Source organism: Vigna umbellata, chromosome 1, assembly GCF_029865625.1.
Source record: "Vigna umbellata cultivar VRB3 chromosome 1, Vumbellata_1.0, whole genome shotgun sequence".
Taxonomy (NCBI): Eukaryota; Viridiplantae; Streptophyta; class Magnoliopsida; order Fabales; family Fabaceae; genus Vigna; species Vigna umbellata.
Window position 1 is genome coordinate 52,752,744 of NC_142165.1, and position 14,978 is coordinate 52,767,721.

Genomic DNA, 14,978 nt, shown 5'->3' on the forward strand with positions numbered 1-14,978 from the left:
CTTCTGATTGCTCGCTGGGAAAGGTCTTAAGGTGGATGATGATGATTGAGGTTGAAAATCTGGGTTGTTAGTGCAGGTTGGAGTTTACCTGGAAAGAAATTGTGGTTTGAGCGAAGGTTTCTGATCACGACTTTTGGAGCTTCTTGTGTTTGAGCGAAGGTTTGCTTCTAGAGAATGTATGGGTTAAAAGATTCTTTGCCACCATTGCCTGTAGATACATGGTTTGTTATGCAAAGTTGGGCTCCAAGTATAAACTAAGTTCATTTCGCAATTGATCTCTTTGTAACTTGTTTGAGAGTTAAATAAATAATGTAAACCACAATTTGTGCAGAATGTTTGTGGATGCAATGATGCACAGATGTGTGATTGCAATGGATGCAATGAAGTTAAATATTCAACAGGACACTGTCCTTTGAGTTTGTAAAAAGTAATTTTCTTCCTCAAAGGATCAAGTATTTTTGCCCCCATTTGTATAAAAACATGGATGAAATAAAATTGCAGGATAAGCTTGAGATTAAAAAATAGAGAGAGAAGTTTAAGGCACAAAGAGAAGGAGAAGAGAAAGTAAAAGAACATAGAAAAATAGAACAGAATGAGGAACCAACAAGTGATCTAGGTTGAGATTAAAAAAAATTAAAAACACGTTACTGTCTCGGTTGTCTGTGAATCGAGGCAGAATCCGAACCTTTTTGACTCGGTTCAGAACCGAGGCAAAAAGTTGATCCCTTTTTACTTCACCTGTATATGCCTTGGTTGCAAAACCGATGCCTATAAGTGAAAATAACCGTTGTCATTTCCCTTGACTGCAGTAGTGTCTGTTATTAGTCATAGACAACTTGTTTAACAAGGATAGTTACTATAAATGTTCCTTTTTGTCCTTTACTTTTGGTGTGTCGAATACAATGAAAACATTCATTATTATTTGAATCTAAGATGGTATTTAGAGTCTTATCTTCTAGTGGAGTTTTCTTTTACCTGTATAGCAATTCTCATTCATAAATTACCATAATAGACAAACCTTTTAAAAATTATGAGAATAGATAATTAGTATGAGACTACACAACTTCAAATGAAGAAATTGTGTATTTTCAATTAACTTTCGAATGGATAGAACTAGATAGTAAAACTTGTCAAGTCTCTCAACAATTTCAACATGTTGTAATTGATCTGAAGGTGTTGGGGACATGATGACTTTCAATTGTAAATTAAAAGTCGTCTTAGGATAAGACGACTTCCAATGGATAATACGCATTATAATCGATTATGAGTGAATTATAATTGATTACCAGGAAAATATATTTGTAAAATGACGAACTGTAATCGATTACACTTCCCTATAATCGATTAATAGAGTGTTTTGATTGTTATCGTAGAAGAAATCTTGTAATTGTTGAAAATCACAATTGATTAAATAATTTGTGGTGTATATTAATGATAATGTATTAAGAATAGAAGATACAAGAGTAAATTAATAATACAAATTAATGAACAATATAGATATGTAAAAGTTAATGATGAAATGGACATGTTCCTATGATGACTTTCATTGCGACACTAAAAATATGTTTTAGGTTAATCCAAAATTGGTTGATCCATTTTGTTATGGATTCCAATAGTAGTTGGTCTTTCTAATGCCTTATATCGAAATTGAAAATTTGGTATTATGGTGTCGATTGTACACAGGTTCGATTAGATTTTGTTAGTAATATATGATAATATGTACAAATAATTATGACATTTACTTGAAAGTGATGACAATCACACCACAATTTTTTTTATTCTGATGTTATATAAAATTGGTTGAGGACGATATTGGTGGGGGTTAATATTTCTTACATGTCAAATTCTGAATTTTCTCAATCATACCAATAAACATGATAAAATTTTGATTGTTGTTGATTTTCTTTAAGAACAATATTAATGTCTTTTAGATATTGATGGTCTACTCTTATATGGACTCAACTTTCTATCAACACTTAATTTCATTCGGATAAAATATAAAATGATTTCAAAAAAATAAATAAATAAAATAAGTATTTTAGGTATTAAAAGAATATAATAATAATAATAAATGAATCAAAAGAAAAAATAAAAAATTGAATAAAATATAAATTAAGTTAAAACATGTGTATAATAAAAATTATTATATAGCAAAATTTAGAATTAATAAAAATAACAAAGGGGAAAGGTAAGAAAGTAAAATAAAAAGAAAAAAAAAGACAATGACGATTCAATGCATGAATATGTTTTTATTAAGAAAAAAAGGGTTAAATATGTTTTTAGTCCCTAAACTATTAAGCGAATTTGTTTTTAGTCTCTCTTTCAAAGTGAGGTACATTTTAGTCCTCCTCCTTAAAAAAAAACCTTAATTTTTGGTCCTCCCGGGAGGATAAAAAATTAACCTTTTTTTTAAATAGAAGGAGTGTGGCCAAAAAAGAGGAGCCAGCCAAAGCTCACCCAACGAGCTTCTCTTAGTGCCTAACGACATGCCACTCAATGCCTAACACCCACTGATATGCGCCCAACGACATACATGAAGTTGTTGCTAATTTGTGCATTTATTTTCATATGTTTAATTAGCTTTTTAAAACGTGGCACTCCACATGGTTTGTGATATGTGACATGAGGAGTCTATTAAGCACCAAGAGGCAGTGTAGGAAGCGATTCTCGTCCCCATAAATGGAGTGTTTCTCCATCATGTAAATCACTTTTGAGAATATACTAAAAAAATGTTGTTGAGATCACTCCAACCCATTTTTCTACTTAAAATTCACCATTCAAAGACATTCATAGCCTCCTCTAGCCTTCTTTCCTAACTAGGTTAGTATATCTAGATTATTCTACCACCATATACACCATACCAAATTCATCAAGCCTTTCACAGTTATGACATGATGACAAGGGAGACGATTTTCTTGAAAGTGACCACAATCATACCACCATTCTTTTAATCTGACATTATATGAAATTGGTTAAGGGCGATATTGGTAGGAGTTGGTATCTTCTGCACATTGAATTTTGAATATTCTCGATCATACCGATGGACATAACAAAATGTCGATTGTTGTTGATTTTGAGACAGTGTTGCGGTGGTGACTAGGTTTAATGGAGTCATAGGTTGGTTCTTTGTCATCCTCTTTGTTGTGCTCAAGTGTAACCATCTACTCCGTTTTGGTGAGCAGCGATGTGTGGTTGTTATGGAGCAGTGTTTCTGACAAGGGAGGTTCCTTAGTCATGAACGCTTCTAATAGGCACAATAGCTTCGATGTGGGTGGTTCTCGGTGGCTTGAGTGGTGTGGTGGTGTGCGTCCTCTTTCCATATTTGTCACAATGATGGTGGCAAGTTCGCAAGGAAACTTTAGTGGCAAGCAAGGCACACTTCTTCCTTCCTTTTCTGACGACACCTCTAATGGTTGTTAGTAGAAAGGAAATAAAGATGAAAAGGCTTAGATGTAAGACCCATGAAAAATATTTACCTTAATAGTAATAATTTTATTACTAGTAGTAATAAATTTCTTTGTGAATGGAAAATATAATAAGTTTATAAAATGTGGAAAGATTAATAAGAAATTTTGGTAGCTTAATTTGTAAGATTCATGAAAAATATTTATAATAGTAAATTTTAGCATTTTATTAGTAATAATTATTTTAATGGATAGAAAAATGTAAATTTTAGATATAAAATTATAGTAATTCTAGAAGGAGAGGTTCAAATTTTTGATAACTTATTTAGGATTTTTTTTTTAGAAAATTGAATAGTAAAAAGTGAATAATGAATAGTAAAAAGTGAATAGTGAATAGTGAAAAAAAAAAAAGATAAGAATTCCTTAGCATGGAAGGAATTAGTATAAGAATTCCTTAGCATGGAAGGAATTAGGATCATATTTGATCAAGTGGATGATTAAAATATTATTTTTAAATAATATTAAAATAATAAATAATATTAAAAAATTAATGAATAGTAAAATTTTTTACCTATAAATAGCCATGTGAGGGAAGGGTATTCTGGACCAAGAGAAGAAGAATCAAGTGAGAGCTTGAGAAATAGAGAAGAAAGAATTAGGAAGAAATTTTTAGTTGCACAAAGAGTAGAGGTTCTGAAGAGTTTTCGGGGAACAACTTCTAATAGGAAAATAATTCTGGAGAAGAGGTAGGGGAGCTAACCCTTCTAAACTGTTATATTATGAGTTAATATTGCTTTATTAGTATTCATGTATTGAAATTCTGTGTGAATACTGTTAAAAACAATTTGGTAGAAATATAATCTTATCCACATTATCTCATTATTTTTACTTTAATTATTTTTCATTATTTTGTTTGACTCCTTTACCTTTTATAACCACTCTAAAAAAGAACCCTATACAGAACAAAACTTACAGTTTGGAGAGGGGGAGAGATGGACATCCTATGAAGATTAAATGGGATTTTACAAGTGATTTTGGAGGTTTTTTAACAAAGTCAATCTTGAAGTGAATTCTAATTTTATAAACCACTATTATTATCATTTTTAAGTTATCAGAATATCAGTTTTTTTTTTTTAATTTTGGTTTGATTGTGTTCAAGTCTTTCTTTCTTTTTTTAATATATTTTTAGCAGTAAAAGAATGTAATACAAAATCCGAGGTAGATTGGTTGTTATTTCTACCATTAAAATAAGCATAAGAGAAATTGATTTACCTGTTAATTATAAAGTTATAACTTAGAATTCTACTTATTATAGTTATAACTTGGAATTGAAAACTTAAAACTTAAAAAAGTGTAGAAAAGAGAAAATCTGAGTAAGCAATTTAGCTATATAGAGGAAGAAATTGATGTTATAACTACTTTATTTATAAGAGGGAATGAGCACCACATTGCCGACATTCTCTGTCAAATTAAATATAAAATATAAAATATTATTCCATAATACATGTAACTTCATCTATATTAGTTAAGAATAATTGAAAGTTTGGACGAACAATAAGAACCTTATCTTATAATTTTTTATTTAACCAATATTTTATTTTAAAATGACAAAAGTAGATCAAATAAGTTGATAATGGTTTTAATTTTCAAGTTATTAGAAAAATAGTATTTTTTTAAAATTTTAAAGATTAGAAAGTTCTCAACATCAGTATGGTTAGAGTCAAAACTACAATTAAAGTATTTTTCATTACTTCAAAAACTTATAGTGTAAAATTAAACTAAAACAATATTATTTTTTTCCTCTATCAAACTATTTTATTTTATTTTTAAAAACTAAATTTTATAAGTACTTAAACATCACTTAAATTGATTTTGTTTAAGAGTATACATATTTAAAAGATTTAATAATTTTCTTCTCTTTATTTTACTTAACTATAAAATAACGTTATTATAAGTTAAAAATATATTATTTACTCTTATTCTTTTCTTACATAGTTATTAATTTTCTTTTATATGTTTCAGTAGTTCATTTATATATATAATAACTTATCATGTTATCCTTATGTTTAAAGAAATCATATATTTGGACATATCTATAAAAAAACGCCTGTATGAATCTTAGGATAATTTTATGCATTATAAGATAGATATTTATTGTATAAAATAAATCCATAGCAAGAAAATAAGCATATTTAAAAATTAAAAAATTAAAGCCTCTAATGAATACTTCTACTGAGTTATTATTAATACAAGTAATAATATAAAAGCTACTTGATTAAAAATAATGAAAATAAATAAATCCTTAAAGAAAATAACCATATTTAAAAAATTAAAAAATTAAAGCCTCTAATGAATACTTCTACTGAGTTATTATTAATACAAGTAATAATATAAAAGCTACTTGATTAAAAATAATGAAAATAAATAAATCCATAGCAAGAAAATAACCATATTTAAAAAATTAAAAAATTAAAGCCTCTAATGAATACTTCTAATGAGTTATTATTAATACAAGTAATAATATAAAAGCTACTTGATTAAAAATAATGAAAATAACGAAACAAAACAAAAAATGTTAAATCATTGTGCTTGAAATGATTAAAACTACAGTGCATTTTGTCTGATGTAAAAATCAATTTTATTTTTAATAGATTCATTTCTAAATGGATTGAAGTTTGAAGTGGAAAAACCTGTAAAAATGTTAGTTGACAAGAAATTAGCTATCTATCTGGTCAAGAATCCAGTTTCTCATGGGAGAAACAAATGCATTAAGACTATAAACAAGTGAATAATGGTGAGCTTCAATTGGTTTATTGCTCAACAGAAGTTGATTTGACAGGCATCCTAAGACAATTAAGCCTGATAGATTTGTGAAACTTAAAAGAGTTAGGATTTGTTACTTGTGAGTGTTTGAATAAGGGGGAGTGTTGAAGTAAATCCAAATATAGTTTTTTATGGTTAGTTTGCTCAAATCATCATAAGCTATATAGAAAGAAAGAAAAACGATAAAAGTGTAGATTTGATAAGTAATCTGACTTGATAAGTAGAGAAAGATATAGAAAAGGTGAAGATTAAATTAGGTGTTTTTTTTATAGGTATTTATGCATATCATTACTTGAAAAAAAGGTGGAGCAAGATGCAACCAACCACCTTAGGTGAATTATTGATGACTTTCCAGACTAGCTTTTTAAGTTTTTCACTATGTTCATATTGCATTTTTTTCAGCCATTGAGAAAAAGTATGAGATGTTCCATGTTGAGGCAAATGACCCATGTTGACCCTTCTGCTGTATGGAAGTGAATATACAAAATAATACGGTGAAGCAAGATTTCTCACCTCATGATGCAATCACACCACCTCTATTAGGTACATGTAGCTTCTACAGTGGTCCAAAGTTAATTTCATTGATAAATGCAAAGTAAAGACCTCATAAGTAAGAATGATGGTGGTGTAAAACATATGTTTTTATCTTAGTAATATTCTCCATTATTAAGTTTTCTTGTATTATATTTTGAATGATAAGTATTTACATGTGTGATTAAGCACAAAAATCACAAACAACATAGAAACTCTTTATAATGTTTTAGGTAATGTGCTTATAGTCCAAATCAAGCAAATTGACCTTTAGCATCAGTGAACGGGCATATCAGCAAATCAAGAAGAACTGTGCTACTTTATATTAAAAGAGTTGGCAAGAGAAGAGTACTCAAGGTCTCTCCTTTTGGTAGTAGAGATACACAAGTGACAGCAATATTTATCATGGATGCTGAACTCCTGAAGATGTCTTCAAGCTTGAGCAGTTCTGGTCTTAGAAGCAAAGATATTGTTGAGGACAGCTGCAAGTCGCACACCACCTTGAGCCAGCCTTTTTTCCACAATAGGCAATCGAGAAAGGAAGTACTCATCTACATTTTTCACAATAAAGAATGAAGGGAATCCTCCACATATTATGAAACCAAATAAACTATTGCACACGGGTGGCAATCATTGAACTTTGAATAAGTTGGTGCGTTCCATCGGTCATGATCAGGTACAGAGAAAATTGTGATACACACTTCAGATTTTATTCTATTAATATATTTGATAAAAGAAGAAGATGACTTGGAAGAAAATGGATTCGCACAATCGAAGTAGAAAAGAACACAACACAGATAAACAAAAAATGAGTCCCTCCGGTCTTTTTTCATATCAAACATCTTGAATTGAAGCTAAGGAAAACAAGGATTCTGAAAAAAGAAACACTACCCACAGTAGAAGGAAAAGAGGAAAAAGCTCTAGCTGACGATTATGGAGTTCCTCTAATGGTTTATTTGTCCATGAGAAATAGGAAATAATACCTTCTAAAGTGCTTCCTGGTGTAGCATTCTTGTATGCAAATTTGCATGCTAAACTAATGCTTTCAGAAGCATACCTGAATTGAAACCAATAAAATCAGAATATGCAATTTCAAATTATATAAGTTGTGTGCAAGAATATGATGTGGCAAACCAAGGGGAGTCCCTGGCTATCTGAATATGCAACAACAATTGTAACCTTACTAGGAAAGTTACAGGTAGTAATTGGTAATTTGATTAGGATAATTATTTCAACTTAATCAATTCAAAGTCTTCAAGGTGCAGAGTTATGACAATGAGGCACAAGAAATGAATATAAATCTGTCAATATGCATATAAAAATATTGACTATCAAGCAATGAATACTGTAACCGGTTTAATACAAAGCAGCCAATGAGACAAAACTAGAGAGTATAATGAAAAAGGCTGTGTTTTATGCTGATACCGATCTGGACAGGCAGTGTAGTTGTGTGCACAATGTTCCCAATTTGATACATCATATGACCAATTATCCTGCAGAAAACGAGTAAAAACAATAGTTAGCCACTTTGACCTAAACGTATATGTACAAGTCCCAGCATAGCAATGACCATGATGACCAAAGAAAAAGTTTCAGTTTACCTATGCTGGGTGTCTTCATCATTTGAATAAATACATTAAAAAAATTAGAAAAATAAAACTCACTGTAATATTCCTTTGAATAGCTTGTATCATAATAGAAAGATCTGAATTATAGAATGTTTTTAGAGCAGACTGAATAATCATGTCATCCCACACCTGGACCAAAACCGAAACCACTGAATTTAGTCGATTTACTGCATTATTGACGGGGACAGATTGGACGAGCATGATGACCAACAGATAAAAACCGAAGGATTATGTAGAAGATCTTAGTGTCAAAGAAATTAAGAATCACTTGCAAAAGTGGGTGCATCTGTTACCTACAGCGTGTGAGTATACAATAAGGTTTCTTTAACTTTGGCATCAAATGCTAAGTGTAGGTATCAGTTCAAACTGCGAAGAATAAATAGAATTAAAATTACAACTCGTATGTTTTTTCCTTAAAAATGGACTGGGATCCTAAATCTCTTCCTTGACCATATTACCTGTTTCTCCCAAACACAATGAAGAAAGCAACAAGATACTGAATAAAAAACAATTTAGAGTTCCACTACAAGTCAAGTTTCCCTCAGAAAACTATAAATCTTCGTTAAATTACACTGAGAAAAGGGGAAAAAACAATTTCAGTTACTTAATACAGTTAAGTCACAGAAGGGAATTTCACTTACATGATGGAGATTTGTTTTCCTTCTGTACCAACGAACTGTAATTGAATTTCCACCTAGGTCTCCAATGAAACCAACATGTAGGGGCTGCACCAGAAATCAGGAATGAAAAAACATATCCTTTCAAGCACAAGTTAGCTGAAGAAAAAAAGACATTTAACCACGCGATTGTAATTTTCACACAATACATAGGAAATAATATGTTGACTAATTTCCACCAATGCTTGTTTTAGAGTTTCAAGTTCTCATTTCTCAACTTACCTACCCATAGATAAACTCAAACTCTAATTTTCCACTCATGCAAGACAAAAGATTTGAAAGCCATAGTTACTTTTTGAACCAATAATAAGTTGTGTTTTTGATAATATTTAAATAGGATACAAGAAGAAACCTGATGAACATCCCCAACAAAATGTGACAAGAACAGAAGTGCCTCAGTCAAATTATCTGCACTTGATAAAATCAGAACAGAAAATTAAAGGGCATGTCTTCGTACGTAACTAAAAACATTAAGAATGCACTCTATGAATGCATGCACATACAGTTTAGTTCAGATCCAGCATCAGCTGATTTAAGTTGCATTGTATAGTTGTATATTCCTCCCGTTACACACCTATGTTTATGCTTGGAAGAATCATGGCAGTCTCCTTCAAGAATCATGAGAGTCGCATCATAGTAACTTGGAAAGTGCGTGGTCATTGAACAGTCTAAAGTCTTATTGGATAAACTTCTCGGGAAATACTAATACAATAAATAAAATAAGAAAGTAAAATGAACTTATAGTGTGTTATCCAAGTCTTATTGGACTTTTCCAGAAGTTGACAGTTTAACTTATGGAAGAAGTATAATTCATTTTAGCTTCTTATTCTCTATTCATTTAAGAATGTGTTGATGAGTTTATCCAAAAAAGAGAACCTCCATATACAAAAATTCCATCAAAGCCTATGTACCAAAGGGCCAAACATACTCACTGCAGTATTCGTAGTTACACTTGAAATCCGGCGTGTCAACATAATGTAAAGCACTACTCCAACGATAGTGGTAATTAAACCTAACCTCGTCAGCCCAAGAGCACACTGCAGCAAGATCACCTTCAGCAGAATCTGGAAGCAATTGTTTCACAGAAAACAGAGCACCTTCACTAAGATACCCCTGCAATTCAAACCTTCCAAGAATACTTTACCAACACATACACACGGTAAAACCCCAAAACCACTTATACTCCCAAAACAACTAAACTTCTAACAAACCCTTCATTTATACTTTATTGCTTTCACAGCTTGTTCTACACTACACTGGATCTGTTATCATTTGTTATACATTGAAACCAATTTAGGAATAATTGAGACATTGATAATGAATCTAGAAAGAGATGTAGTGTGGTATTGTTACTTTACCTGTGCAATCTTGCAAATGACATAGTGGCCCTCCTTTCCCCAACCCAGAACAATTGGCAGTGGCATCAGCAACAGAAGAAACAACATTCTTACTCTCTCATCTTCCGTATGCATCATGTTAATGTTAATATTACACAATCAACAGCAATAAGATGGAATCATAGACATGAATGAGTTTGGTGCTAAGCCTAAATACTATGTAAATCCCCAAACCCCAACCAGAAAGTAACTTCCTAAACTGTCATTTACCAAGAGGAAACATTATAAATTCAGATTTTCCTTTTTCATGTTCAGAAAACATTTTAAATTTTAGAGATTTCAATTTTAAAAAATTACTGAAACTATTTAATTCACTATAATACTCTTAAGAATAATTTATATCTTTCTCTAAAATCAAAGAAATTATTTCACAATTTTATACGATTATATTAAAGGAAGTAGTAAAAGATAACATTATTCTAGAAAAAAAAAAACTGTAATTTGACATTTTTGTAACATCAAAACTTTCATCCCAATTTGAACAATGGATTCTTACTTTCATTTTATAGCGAATAGGTAAAAAATATTTATGATAATTCAATTTTCTGAATATGCTATTTTTTAAATAAAACATAAACATTACTACTTAAGGTAGAATAATTTAAAAATATATATATATATATATATATATATATATATATATATATATATATATATATATATTATACATCTCTTAAAATCGTATGTTAGGGTCAATTTTTTCATATAAAATGAGAAAGAGGCCAAAACATTTGTATCTAATAGATATTTATAGAAGATTTGATAGTGATAAGATAACAGATAATATAATAGGTGATATAAGAATGATTCAATAACAGTTGCATGGTAGATTTAATAATCAATAAATTGTAAATAATTCTAATATAATACAAAGAAAATTAACTTAAGTTTAACTTTACTCTAACAGTAAAATCCGTAACCTACTTGATAGAGATACTATAATATAATCATACTAGTATTAACTTATGATTCTACACGACAGAAATACTATGATAAAAATTGCATTAGTATTAACTTATGATTGACTAATTAATATTGGTATACATTTATTATTGATGATAGATACTTTATTCTCAAAGAAAATATTTTGTAAAAATTTAATAGTATACGTTGTTAAAAACTTTTATAATTAGTATGCTTATGTTTTCAAATAATATTAGAGATATATAATTTCAAAAGCAGACCACAAAGTCTATGCGGATTACCTTATATAATATAACATTAATCTTAACACTATTGTGATATACTTGATAAAAACCTAACATTCATTATAGGAATGGCCAATTTCATTAGATTTACTCCTAAAGATATTTTTCATGTCTTACATAAGAAAATGCTATAATAACAAAGCAAAGGTACATCTATTTTTGGTGGTATCTTCCACTCTAGAGAAGTTCTCTATAGAATCTTTTAGATTCAAGGTGAATTTTGGCAAATCCAAGCTTGCTTGCAAAAGGAGCATAGCTTCCTCCAACATAATTTTGTAACTAATATTTTGGGTATCATAAATGTCACTATATATATTGTAATATTTGTTTACTTGTTGTAGTAGCTATAATAATGCTTAGATATTCATACAAACTATTCAATAATATAATCTATACTAGGTAATTATTATAGACTCCAGAAATTTCTATCACAATAACGTATAGAATATTTTACACGATGGAAACTTTAATTAAGTTTTTCTTATTTTTTTGAAATAAAATCAATTTTGATGTAAAAGCAACAAAATTTTTTTGTAGAAGTCATCAGTTGTTAAATAGTTATTTATTCGGAGTTGTATGTTTAAATAACTACAATTTCGAAAAGTATTGAAAAAAGTTTAGCTCACAATGGGTGAGTTTATTTTCTCAAAAATTTAATTGGTTTACTGTCTTAATTAGAAGCTTCAAATGCTGTCAAAAAGAAATTACAACCTACAAATCCAAATAGACGAAGTTGACAGTGGCATGTCACTAAGCAATAATGCAAATAATAATCTTATTTGTGTAATCATCAAATCATTTGAGGGACTTCTAAGATTGAATTATTGATTTTTTTGGTTAAGATGGTCCCAAATTCGTATTAGTTGAAAATAAGCCACGTGTCCCAAATTCACAATTGCATTAGCATATTTTAGAACAAACTGTGTAAAGTATTAAATGTTTAAAAAACTAAACATATATTATCTATGTATACAATTTAAACATTTTGTAGACCTTATGAATGACAAGAAGTAATGTTTTATCTATTGTAATTGTTAGCAAAGAATTAAAAGATAATAATAGAAAAATAAAAAAGATTTATTGAATGTGATTAAGGGTGAGAAAAAAAAAAGTTTAGTTGAAAATAGTTAGGTCAGGGTTAGGTTGAAACATAATGAAATTGAAAAGGGGAAAATGTGTGATTTGGTGGGTAACGTGTTGGAGAGAAGGGAGAAGGAGGGAAAATAGTAGGCGAAATGCATTGAGATTTGAGCATTGCGTTTGGTTTCTTATTAGTAGTTATTTGGTTTTCAACTGCTACACGTCGATGCCGTAAGCCGTGGCGTGCAGCAATAATAATATGTGGGAACCCACACGCAACCCCTTTCTCTTTCCCCGTGGACCGTACCGCACCCGATTTATTTCATGCAATCCGTTCCCTTCTTAATCATATGGAAGCCACCTCTCTCCCAACCATTCCATAACGTCTTCTGCTTCTTGTAAGCCCTTCTCTCTCTTTCTCTTTCTCTCTCTTGCTCTTTCTTTGTCTCTGTCTGTCTTGATTATTGCTTTTCGCCTTTGCAATTTCTTTTGATTTGGGGTTTTTTGTGATGAACTTTTACATGGGTTTTCTTTCCTTTTTTCATGCCTGTCTGCTGATTTCTTTGTTTTCGTTTGTGTTTATGCTCCCTTGATGTTTGGTTTCTGAGAAATTTAAGGGAAATTTCGGAAACCTATAACGTCCATTGTTTTATTTTTTTGTTGTTATCGTTGAAACCGCGTTTTACCTTGATTTTTCAGCTTTAGGAGAAACGTTTTCTGATACCCAGAGTGTATATTTGAGAGAAAGTTGAGATTAGTTCACTGTCTTGGATTAGTTTTGATTTATTTTAGACAAAGTTGAGATTTTTCGTTTTTTACTGTTTTTCTTCTGATGGGTCTGTGAGTACTTTGGTCACTGTTTTGTATGCATTTTTATGTTTGGTGTGATGAAATAATGGTGTTAGTTGTTAGATCCCCTTTGTGGCGTTGTGATCTTAGCAGCAGTTAACATGCTATGTTTTGGGTTTTGTGGGTTTACTTTCAGCGAAGAAGGCCCTTCTCTTTGCGCGTGTCCCGTTCTCTTCTCCAATTTTCCTCCATCCCCACTGTGTGATTGGTTTGAATATAGCGTGTTCACATACTCATGAGTACCATGGAGGTTAAGCTCTGGAATGACAAGCGCGAGAGAGAAATGTTTGATAACTTTGCCGAGCTTTATGCCATCATTAAGGCCACCGAGAGGCTTGAGAAAGCCTATGTTAGAGACATAATCTCACCCCAGGAATATGAGTTGGAGTGCCAGAAGCTCATTGCTCATTTCAAAACCTTAGCTTCCACCCTTAAAGACACTGTGCCTAGCATTGAGCGGTTTGCAGACACTTATAAGATGGAGTGCCCGGCTGCACTTAACCGCCTTGTGGTGTCTGGTGTGCCTGCTACCGTGGAGCATCGCGCGACTGCGGCTGCCTCTGCTTCCACTTCGGCTGCTGCTGTTGCTGAGTGTGTGCAGAATTTTATTACATCAATGGATTCCTTGAAACTTAACATGGTGGCTGTGGATCAGGTGCATCCATTGCTCTCGGACCTTAATGCTTCACTCAATAAGTTGACAATCCTGCCGCCCGATTTTGAGGGTAAAACCAAAATGAAAGAATGGATTGCAAGGTTATCCAAGATGGGTGCAGCTGATGAATTGACAGAACAACAGGCGCGGCAGCTTCACTTTGATCTTGAGTCTTCTTACAATTCCTTTATGGCAGCCCTACCCAATGCTGGTACATGATTGAGTGGCCAGCGTGCTTGTACATTAAATCAGAATTTCCCTCGTTTTTTTTTTGTATTTGCTTTGCTAATTAATCTTGTTGATTGGAGGAAATGAATTTTCTATTTGGTTACAGCTTATACATTTTAAATGCTGGCTCCTTGGATATTTACTAATGATGGCTTTGTGCTGATCATTGAAGTTTCATTTTATATTGTGGACTAGTTTCCAGCTTTTGTTTTCTTACCTGCAGTTGATTGTTTGGGTTTGATTTGAGTTTCTATGTCCTCCTAGCGGGGGTGGAATCTCACATAAACTCGATTGTTGAGTTTACAGCTGTATTATCTTTGTCTTTGTACCGATAGATGTGTTTCAGAACTACCCCTAATCTATATCATTCAGAGGTATATCTTTCAAAAAATTGACATGATTGATAGCTTTTGATGTGCATGAACTATGCTTATCATAAGTAGTTATGCAATTATTGGGTGGAGATGCGAGGAAACAGGGAAGAGCGTGAACTAATAG

At 31.3% G+C, this 14,978-nt stretch overlaps 2 protein-coding genes across 6 annotated transcripts; one reads left to right on the top strand and one right to left on the bottom strand.

Annotated features, from left to right (window-relative positions):
* Positions 1–6,955: 6,955 nt before the first annotated feature.
* On the bottom strand, positions 6,956–10,664 carry LOC124835283 (endonuclease 4-like). 5 transcript variants are annotated; one of them, XM_088103744.1, is made up of 9 exons: positions 10,422–10,664; positions 9,996–10,127; positions 9,567–9,765; positions 9,416–9,471; positions 9,028–9,111; positions 8,423–8,515; positions 8,184–8,251; positions 7,742–7,815; positions 6,956–7,309 (listed from the first exon to the last, which is right to left on the bottom strand). In XM_088103744.1, the coding sequence occupies exons 1-9, from the start codon at positions 10,536–10,538 to the stop codon at positions 7,191–7,193; spliced, it is 942 nt and encodes a 313-aa protein (XP_087959870.1). In that variant the 5' UTR covers positions 10,539–10,664; the 3' UTR covers positions 6,956–7,190. The 5 variants fall into 5 exon arrangements, with proteins under 5 accessions (XP_087959870.1, XP_087959871.1, XP_047166138.1 ...); XM_088103745.1 differs by having other exon boundaries at positions 9,567–9,731; positions 9,975–10,176; positions 10,422–10,661; XM_047310182.2 differs by having other exon boundaries at positions 9,567–9,671; positions 9,996–10,176; positions 10,422–10,658.
* Positions 10,665–12,986: 2,322 nt separating this feature from the next.
* Positions 12,987–14,674, top strand: VPS28-1 (vacuolar protein sorting-associated protein-like protein). Its single transcript, XM_047310185.2, has 2 exons — positions 12,987–13,146; positions 13,734–14,674. Exon 2 carries the CDS (start codon positions 13,833–13,835, stop codon positions 14,469–14,471), a length of 639 nt encoding a protein of 212 aa, XP_047166141.1. The 5' UTR covers positions 12,987–13,146; positions 13,734–13,832; the 3' UTR covers positions 14,472–14,674.
* The last annotated feature ends 304 nt before the right edge of the window (positions 14,675–14,978 follow it).